Raw genomic sequence first — 10,366 nt, forward strand, 5'->3', positions numbered from 1 at the left:
AGTGGTACCACAGGTTGCTAGAGGAGGTGTGTTGTTTGCATATGTTTGCGTGAAGGTGGCCTTTGCATGTGTTTTCTGTATTACGAGAGACAAACATGTTTTGTTTATATTGCTCTCTATCTCCCAGATTATTATCAAATGGTTTCACCTTCCACAAGTCTTAACTGAGGAATCTAGGCTTATGCCCCCACCCAGAAACACCCACAGAGCCTGAGCTCTCCTGGCTTGCCCTGCCATGATGAAGCCTTTGGTGTGATCTGTAGCCCCTGGGATAGTCCCATAGGCAAGCGCTGACATGGTGAGATGAGGACCTAGAAGAACTTAAACTTGTTTACTGATGGTGGCAGGAATATTTATTGAGATGGGTGCAGTTGTCTTTTATGTACAGTTTGCTGCTGTTGCCCAGTTATGAGCATGAAGACAATTGTGCTCTTTGTAGTAAGAGGGGTAACAAACCATTAGTTAGTGTAAGGATAAGAGAATATCTGCATCTGTCCAACAGTCAGGTGCTTTTTCTCTGACACATATGTTGTGGTGTTGGATTTCTTGCATTTGGACCAGTATAGCCAACTCCTTTCTGCTTAAATGCCAGGGTAGTTTTACAAGTGAAAACCTTTTGGGTCTTCCTTGCTGCTGTTGGTATTGTGAAGAGAGGAAAACAGGTGAAACACTATCAGGATGACAGATGACTCAACTTCAGCAAAGTTCAGTAAACAGAGAGATTATCTCCCATTTTGGGTTTTCAGGGGAAATCACCTTTGTCTCAAGTGAAACATGTAGTGCAGATCAACAAGGAAACAGAAAATGACATCTTTGCAAAATCAGTCATATAAAACCAGAAATCTTCCAAAGTAAGTGATCCCTGAAGTTTTCTATGTAATGTATTTGTAATTTCAGTGGTCATTCACATGTACCCCAGCTTTTTCTGCAATCACCAAAATAGTGTAACACCAAAGGAAGTAGTGTAAAAATATTGCAAACCAATTGTCAGTAGTTTGTAAACCTCTATACCTATACCAATAATCAACTGCTAAATAGAAATATCTAGGGTTTCTACTGCCTTCTGTGGCACTCTAAGCATATTTCTTCAGTAGTTCAATGATTTTCAGATACATTTTCTCAGTTGCATCAAGGCCCCAGAGGAAATCAAGATGTCCCCATGTAGGAAAATGCTCATGGTAAATGAGATTAGTGATCCGAGGAAGAAGCCTTGCTATGTCTGTTGGGTCTGCAAATTTGTCCTGTCCACCACTCCAAACAGCAGTTGGCACCTTTATCTCCTCTATCTTGTACTCAGGAGGAGCAGTCTGTAAGAGAGGGAGGAGACCTGAGTGAGTGCTGGGTATCAAAGTTGTGTTTAGAGAAAGGTTTCTATGCAAGCACCTCTTTTGGTCTTTTGCTTCTGCACTGACTACAGTAAAACCATGAGGATGAAGGTCTTACTGGTCATTGCCCTAACCCCATTCCCTGCCTTGCTTGTCATCGCAGAAGAAGTTAAAGGAACACAGAAGATTAAAATGGAGATCCTTTGAGATCTGAACCAAAAGCCTTAGTGCAGGATGGTTATTTGTCAGTGTGGTAAGGGACTGTGCACAAGATGTTTTGAAACTTACCCTTATGAAAGGACAGTTCAGTTATCTTTCTTCTTGACTGCTTTTTTGGGCCATTTCCCAACCTTCCACAGTATTGGGAATAAAACATTGCCCATTTCAGAGTTTAAACTTCAGGTGTTTAAAGACTCTATGTGTGTATGCAAGGTGTCTGAGAAGGAAGGTGTCCTTGGAATCTTTATCCACTTGCAAAATAATGTGCCACCCATGAACTAACCTGCCCTGACTCACAAAGCAAACCTCAAAAAATAATCAGATGAGTTATAAGTGTTGCAAGAGGAGCAGAGCATTTTCAGGTGTTGACTACACAGTAAATAAAGCTCCTACAGACCAAATTTTGCCTGTTTCCATTTTTCCATACAGGATACTTTAGTTCTCCCCAGCAGTCTACATTGTGCCATACTGAACCGTCCCTTAAGTTTAATTTTTATAGCAAGTAGCCTCTGAAAACCCAGATATGCATTTCCACTTATTTTTTTTCATCCCCATTTTAGTGTTTAACTGAAACGTAGACTTTGAGGATTTCTGGGGAAGAGCTCTGTACTCATCCAGTCTAGGACCTGGATGTGACTCTTGGCCTTTTGGGAATGGCAGGTAAGCTGACATGTTGTTGGACACATCCCTGCATCAGTAGGGGAGGCTGCAAAAATCTGTATATGCCATGTTTGTGAATCGACTCTGACAATTATGACTATTAGATTCAGGTGAAGTTTTGCCTAAGACCACCCTTCCTTTCTTTTTGTAGCATTCAAGGCACTAGTATATGAATTTTTCTATTTTTAGTTTTTCCAGGACCCAAGGATGAGTTCTCAGAAAAATGAATTGCCTTACCTGGTTGTATTTCTTCATGTTTTCCTTACAGCCGTAGTCATAAGCTTGAAATTGGTCTGCATGTTTTATCTGTTAATATTGCAACAAGGACAGATAAAATGAAAATGTTAAGAGACAGAGTGCAGGAGTTGTTTTCTAGCATATGATTGAACTCAAGTCTGAGGCAGTAGACAGGATCCCAGGGATACTGAGGAGGGATTGTGGGATAAGTGGTTTCACCACCTTTCCCCTTGCTAACATTTTCTCCTAATCTTCAACCACCACCCTCGTTATGTTTAAATATTAAAGCCTTGCTGCCCTATCTTAATTGGCTCTTTACTTAGGTAATTTAGCTCTTTTTGATGCAGGAGCATGTCAGGGCTCTCACTAGCCTGGGATACCTCCTCAAAATCCTCAACTTTTGTGTCCCTGCTTGGTCTGGTCTGCTCACAGTAGTGGCAGTGATATCAGAGGTTGTGAACTGCATACAAGTATATTGGGAGCAGAGTGTGATCGCCTTAGCACTAAACTCTTGTCTTCTGTGATGTGTCTAAAAGGAATATCAAAACAATAAAGGGTTAACCTGTCTTACTAATGTGTGTGCATTTTTTTTTTTAATCTAAACCTCTAAATAACTGAGGATATTATAGAAATCTGCTAGCTCATGTCTGATTTCTGGCTCTGAGTGCTGGGTTTCTGTTCTGGATACCAGGAATTTTAGGCAGGGGATGTACAGCAGCACACATGTATTTAAGGGCTTCTTTAAGTGGCACAGTGCACTTAGGGTTCACTTAAGTTCACACCTCATAGAGTGATGTGTCTCTGAGCCAATGCCATCTTGCCCTGGTCTGATTTGGAGCCTAGGCAGAACAAGCTTGGGTCTGAAAGTGGCATGAGGTACCAGCAGAAGAGGCAGTTCCCCATTTTGCCATTGTGCCAGCAGAAGCATTTGTGCAGTAAACTGGCTTTTGGAGGTAGTCAAGGCTGCAATTAACCCTCTGGGAGACAAGCTTTAACCTAAATCCCTTCTTTGTCTGGTTCATCCCTGACTGTAAAGTTCTCACTTATCCCACCTGCCAAGTGCCTAGGCTGTGCTTGTGTTCACTTCTGCAGCTTTCTGCATACATCTCCATAAATAAGGATGAAGGCTGGAAACCATTAGAGCCGAGAGAGGTGTGATGTGCCCTGGGGAAATCTCAGAGCCTGTTGCCCAAGGGGAAGTTTGGGGAATGATCTGGTGAGCCATGGGAAACAGGGCTCACTCTGTGACAGGTGAGAAGATGTGATGGGCAGATTTCCAGATCTGTCACCTCTGGATTCCCCTGTTGGCTCCCAGTCGCATAGAAAGCCATCCTAAGAGTGTTTATGTGTCAGTGCAGTTATACCTGCTGCCAGTGAATAACGTTCTGTACCGATGTTCCAGCTGGGTAGTGTCCCGAGTATGAATCTGTTCGACTCTGCAGACAAAGCAGAAGTGTTGTGAAGGCAGAGATCCAGTGCTGTGACAGAATAAAGCTGTGAAGGCTCTGAGAAACATACTGCTGCATCCCCCATTTTTATAGGATATTCTTCAGATATAAAAATGGAAGTTGAGGAAAGGTTCACAAACATGCTAGTTTACATAGGAATGAATACATGGGATTTTATATCTTTGGGATAATATTTTCAACATTCTCAACACAGAGAAAACATCATTTGAGAAGCATCTATGGCCTTTGTATTCCCAGTTTGTATGATTTGTATAATGCTTTTAAATAGTGCTGTGCATAATCAGTAGAGAAAGATTATCTACAGTTCTCTTTGGCATAATGAAGCTTTTAATAGGGACACTTGTTAAATAGTCTGAGAGATGAAAGGTGACTGGAGAACAGACATGTGAAAGGTCTGTAAGAACAAGAGGTAGCAGCCAGAGTAAAGGAATGCAATCTTTCTGCTGGGAGAAGCGTGGAGAAAAGTTTTGAGTTTTGGCTGGAAATATTTCAATGTGTAGCAAACAAAAAAACCCCATTTCTTCTGTTCAGAGGAGTCAGATGTCTTGTTGTTTAGGAAAGAAAATATATGAATTGTGCGAAAGAGAAAAACATCTTTGTCCAGTTGCCCTTCAAAGCTTCTTCAAATTTACCTGTATGAAGCTTTTCTGGGAGGTGCTTACCATGTTCATATTTTGTATCCTGCCCCCGGTCAGGTAGCAGAAGATACTGCCACAGACTTTCCCCTGACATGCGCAGAACCGTGTTACCGGTCCTTTCATCAGCTCATTGTATTGAAGAACTCCTTTGCAGCCAAGCAGTAACTGAGGGGAGGAAAAGTGCAAAACTTTTCTTAGCTGTTGCAAGATTATTTAAAGAAGAAAACTCCCTCTTCTTTAAATTACTCTCCTTTAATAGCCTTGCCTCTTCACAAGGGGCAAGATTGCTGAAACTTCTTGCCATCCCACTATCCTTTACAGAGTGTTCTTCCCAAGGGCAGAGCACATGTTCCTCCTTCTCCTTGGCACAAATGCTGGAGGTCACTATCCATCTGTTTTTAGTGCACTGATCTCAGTGAGAAAGGAAGCTGGCTACACTGATGGCTGCAGAATATAGGAAGTCCCTTTTTGCCCTAATACCTTTTCCTGGCAGGTGCAAACTGTACTGTGAGTACCACTCCTAAGTAAAGAGGGATCAGATAAATGAGAAGGGTGTAGAGCTGGATGCTCTATAGTCGTATCATGAGTGCAGCTTGGACAGAAAGAGGATGTGCATCTGTGGTTTGATATAAAGCATAGCATGCATGATTTCCACCTTCCCAGCGAATTCTATTAAGTTGACACCTGCTGTTTAAGTTTAATTTATCACTTTAAAAGTAAATACTTTACAAGCATAAATGATCTGCATGTCTGATAAAATTAAGATGTGAAATATTTTACTTGTGGTTTTTATTAGTGCTTAAGGCTAGATTTAGTAGACTATATTAGATTGCTTTTGTTCTGGTATTTGAAAGTTTTCTTCAGAAATACTTGACTTAAATAAATAATGGTGAAAGTATACCTGCTACCTTAAAGAAATTGCAAAAGCCATACCATGTGAAACCTTGCAGTTCAGCTCCTTGGAAAGTCTGAAGTCTGATACACTGAATTCAATTCTAACTGAGCACCCCATAAAAGTTCAGGTTGAGTGAGTCCAGTAGAGACAAAGCAGACAATTATGTCTTTCTCTTAAGAAGGAGAAATTCCTTACCCTGATCAGTGGCTGGGGAAGCAGTGCAATTGTTATCATAGGACTGGTAGAATGTGTGATGGTGGTCACTGGTGCCAAAGCAAAGAATGCTTTAATCTTCTGAGGCATGTCAGGATAAGTAGAAAGTGCTATGAAGCCTGCAAGCTCAGAAAAAGAAGTCAAGTTGATGAAGAGATGTCCACAGACCAAATAAATAAAAAAGCAGTAGGCAGCAAAGGAATGAGACTAGGTTAGCATCCCACTGGCTGTTTTCTATTTCTGTGCTGCAGACCTAAGGAGAATGTTTGATTCTTGCTTAAAACCTTTATTTGGAGCCTAAGCCTAGCCTTATCTTTATTTGGAAGATAAATTTCATTCTAAGGATAGAAGCTCATTAGAGCATGTCCTGATACTGCTTTTGTCAGAACTGATAACTTTGTGTTAAGGCCGGTTTTGGTTGAAAAGGTATATATTAATTAGATTTTTAAAATTCAAATTCTCTCTAAAGTTCCCTAAATTCAAAATAAAAAGTTTTTCAGCTTGTAGTCTCTAAAAGACTGTACATGCATATGCTGCCATTCAGCAATACAAAAATTATCCGAAGACTGAGAATAAATTTTTTCCTTGTAATCAAGCACATACTTGCATGAAAGTGAATTCACACATTAAGGAAGAGTATAAGGAATTTAAATACATTCAGAAAAAGGTTGTTCCATCCTTTTTCTGAATGTATTTAAATTTCTCCACTGATGGATTTGACTGGCTGACATAATTATCTGAAGACAAAGAAGGTGGTGATTTTGTCCGAACTATTAATTCTGTAAAAAGACTCTTAGAATGCACATATGGGAAGAAAGGAAAATAATTTTCTAATAATGCCATTTCCCTCCATTTTCTCCTCTCTTTCTGAGTTTGTTTTTCTAAAAGGATAATGGTACCCTGTGACATAAGAGTCTGCTCACAGACCTTATCTATAAATCATAAACACTAACACCGACTGTTTGGTACCCAGGCAGTTCTAAGATTACCTGCAGCTGACCCTTCGGAGTGACCAATATAGTAAACATCCTTCTGTCCAGTTTTATTCAGGATGAAGTTCAGCTCTGCTGGAATATCGTATTTACCTATCTCATCGAAGCTGTGGGGAGAAACGCAAAAAGCTGGCAGACAATGTGACTGTCACAGTGTGAGTTCCTGACTGTCAGTTTTGTTCATGGCAGCGAGCAGGAGCCATTGCAGGAGGAGGCTGCACACAGTGTCTGCTCCCTTGCCTGAGCTGGGGAATGGGCAGAGGGTGCAGCTGTGCAGCCTGGCTGCCTGGTGCCCTGGGCTCTGTGTGCATCAGGTGCCACTTTCACCTGACAGCTGCAGCCCCTGGGGGACTGAATTTAATCAGGGCTTTCACCTGCATGGGTTACAAGAAATATTTTTCTCTCAGATAGCATCAGTTGTGGTAGATCAGATTTCCAGGCTGCGGTGAGCAGTCTCCTGTCCTTTCTGCACTTGGAACATGGTGTCTGGTGGGAGACTTCAAGGCGACAGATGCCTCCTCCCAGTTTTGGAGGCCTTTTCCCACAGAAACCAGCAAAGATGACCTGAGTACTTCCAGCTTTGCTTGTGTGTGTGCTGATTCCAGAAGAGCCAATCCAGCTTATGCAGCCAATTCCTTCTTAAAACCTCCCTGATATGCCCAGGAGTGGCTGCATCTCTGGAAAAGAGTTTGTCTAGTCTCCTGAAATGTTGCATGTCCCACTTGAAGTCAGATTATATGAAAACATGTCATGTTTTCATATAATTTAGAAGGGAATTTTTTTCATCTAGCCAGAAGGGGAAAGGTTGTGCATTCTAATGGCAACTGCCTAATCTTGCTAGTTCCCTGACAGTTGCTTTATTCAGAAATTCTTTCTCCAAAGAGTACCTGAACTGCCAGAACTCTTTCTGGCAGGGCTTAAGGGTCTTATGTTTTAAAGACCAGGTGTCTCCTCGGCTGTTTCCCAACCAGACATCATAGCCAGCATCTGCAAGGATGAAGCCCAAGCTGTTGTTGGGCAGGTTGGCAATCCAGTGAATAGAATCTGATAAAAAACCATGATGTAGCAAGACTGCAGGCTTCTTCCCTACAACAGAAGAGATTTTCTTAAGCTGTAATAGTAATAGGTAATGTGTATTTAAATGTGGGGTGCAGAATTTGGTTTTGCAGGAGTGTTTTAACCAATATACGGAATTCAGGCCCCATTCTAGGCTGAATGACTGGGTACCCTTGCTGAGATGGAAAGGTGTGGAACTTTGCATTTGCAAAGGGGAAGGATGGGGAATCCATGTGAGAGTTGGCTCTCATACTGCCCTTATATCATATATGTCATACCTGTATTGTGGTTGTTCCTTCCAGAAGGAATTCTGAAAACACCAAGAATGTATCCATCCTCTGTTGGAACTTCATATTCCTCGCTGGGGAATCCATGATATCTGATAATTTCACTCTGTGGGAAGCCAAAGGAGAGTTTGTTATCCTGCATTTACAGTGAAGATATTGGTGTAAGAACTGTTTGGAGGCTGCTTCTGCCCAGGAATGTGAAGCTAGCCAAGAACATGCCAGGGAGATAAATGTGATAGCACATTGCTAGGCTTTCTCTACTGCTCTGTGTGGTACTGGTAGGAAGGGACAGGGATTCCTGCAGGAAAGCAAACCCCAGGTCTCTCTTTTTTGTGGATGATCCTATAGCTGCCATGCTGTAGCCATGGAGGCTGGAGGATGCAAACAGCAGCTAGAGGAGTTGGGATGGGTTTCTGTGAACTGGTTTGTGTATTCTACTTAATGCCTAATATCACTCAAATGGTAGTAATTGCTGTAGCTGTGGCACTCAAGCACTACACAGATTTATAAGAGTAGCAGGATGCAGTAAAGTCTTCATCAGACCTGCTTACATGGTAGTTGTCTGGAATTTGATTCCCTATTATGGGGTTAAGTGAGTGACTAACCTTTTGGGAGATAGTTTATCCTGCTTTGCAAGGGTGACACAGGTCTGTATTATGATATTCTGCCTTGGAATGTGGTCAAACCACTCAAATAATGTCCTATTTTGCAAGCTATCAGTGGTAGGCTAGGAAGGAGCATCATGTCTTCCTGTTGGTGTTGAATTATGCTAAAACAGGTCTGACACATCAACCCCAAATTAGCATCCTGGTAATGAGACAAAGATCTGGCAAGGATAACCTGCTAAGCCAACCTGCAGACATAAGTTTGGTAGTCAATCACTTTATACTTTCACTGCCCAGTCCACTTTCATAGGGTTAAGTTCTCCTAATATATCCCTTCTTGGACTGTGTATGAAGATTTCTCCTTTGGGTTGGGATGCCCCTCAAAGTTACTCCTAGAGGCTGAGCAAAAGAGATTTTGCCCACAGTTGTTGGTATGGGTGAGGGTGAGTTATATCAGTCTCTACTTTAATAATTGATTCTTTTTGCTAGCTTTAATACAATTGCTTTTATACGATTGCTTTGATATAATGCACTGTGCTATATTACCATATACCAGTAGTTTTAGCTACTCTTCTGTATAGCAAAAAAATTCTGATTAGGTTATTTTTGTCTAATCATTAATTATAATAAATCATTATTCTTTTATATAAATATATCTGGTTTGCCATGGTTAGTCCTGCAGAACAAAGTTGTAGAATGGTTCAATCACACCTCTATGATTCCTTAGGCCTCAGCAGTGAGAGTCAGAGGCTGAGACTGGATTCAGCTGCACCCAAGCTCCTCTTTGAGGAGTTTAGAAATCAAGAGACTCCCTTCAGCACCTCAGGACTCAACAGAAGGGCTTCTCTAATAAACTTTGTCTGCAGCTCTCACTCTCCCCACAACAAGGTTGTACCTTTCCAGACAGTGAACATGCAGCAGTATCTCTATCTGATCCACAGGGAATCCTTTCTTGCTGAAGTGAGGTTAAGCAAGCCACAGAGGGTGGATCTACTATTTCAGACTCACAGCACCACCTACTACACTGCTGCCACAGTGAGGAAATCTTCGGTGATTCAGAGCAAGAGGTTTTGTTTTGAGAATCTGTTGTTTGAAGAAGGGGTACAAGCACCCTTAGCACTGTACTAGGCAAAGAGGTTGTTACAGAAGGGCAGACCTTGAGACTAGAAGCCAGACTTTGTTTCCTCTGCAAAGGAATTCTTCTCTCTAGTTCAGACTGTTTGGATAGGAGCACCAACATTTCCTCTAGGTCTGTGGTGCTGGAGGGACCCCTTTGAAGGGAGCTTTAGCCTCCTGATAGGCACTGTTAGTCAGTAGTAGTGGTAGTGGGAGAGATGCTTTAGGAAAAAAGGAAAGAAGGTGACCCAACTTACAACATTCATGAAGCATTCCGGGTTGCGGCGCTTGCAGCGGCTTGTGTCAACACCTGCACTGGAGGCTGCTGAGAATCCTGCTGAGAATCCTGCTGGAAAGGCAATTCCCTGGGAGCAGAGCAGCACGAGGAGGCACCACATCTTGGGGCTGGGTGGAAGAGCGCATGGTTTTTGTTCATTAGGAAGAGAGTGGTGTGGAATTCCACAGGAGGACCCAAGAGCAGAGTCTCCTGAAGGTTGCCCAAGGTCTGTTCCCCAGGGGCTGACAGAATAAGTACCTGTGTAAAGGAAGGATTGTCTACAGATTTTCCTGTTTAATATGGATTACAAATGAGTCAAAGGCTCCAGGATGAGAAGGAACCAACCTGGGGTCCTGTGTTTATATGACATTGATGCT

The 10,366-nt window shown here is 42.1% G+C and overlaps 1 protein-coding gene across 1 annotated transcript; it reads right to left on the reverse strand.

The window, feature by feature from the left end:
* Positions 1 to 1,073: 1,073 nt before the first annotated feature.
* Positions 1,074 to 10,113, reverse strand: LOC128937161 (lysosomal acid lipase/cholesteryl ester hydrolase-like). Its single transcript, XM_054276551.1, has 9 exons — positions 9,970 to 10,113; positions 7,983 to 8,097; positions 7,536 to 7,734; positions 6,646 to 6,755; positions 5,639 to 5,775; positions 4,573 to 4,713; positions 3,806 to 3,877; positions 2,442 to 2,510; positions 1,074 to 1,307 (listed from the first exon to the last, which is right to left on the reverse strand). The coding sequence occupies exons 1-9, from the start codon at positions 10,108 to 10,110 to the stop codon at positions 1,074 to 1,076; spliced, it is 1,218 nt and encodes a 405-aa protein (XP_054132526.1). The 5' UTR covers positions 10,111 to 10,113.
* Positions 10,114 to 10,366: the final 253 nt, after the last annotated feature.

This window comes from Melozone crissalis, unplaced genomic scaffold (genome assembly GCF_028551555.1).
Source record: "Melozone crissalis strain CALT ecotype California unplaced genomic scaffold, PUWL_Pcris_2 ptg000019l_1, whole genome shotgun sequence".
NCBI lineage: Eukaryota > Metazoa > Chordata > Aves > Passeriformes > Passerellidae > Melozone > Melozone crissalis.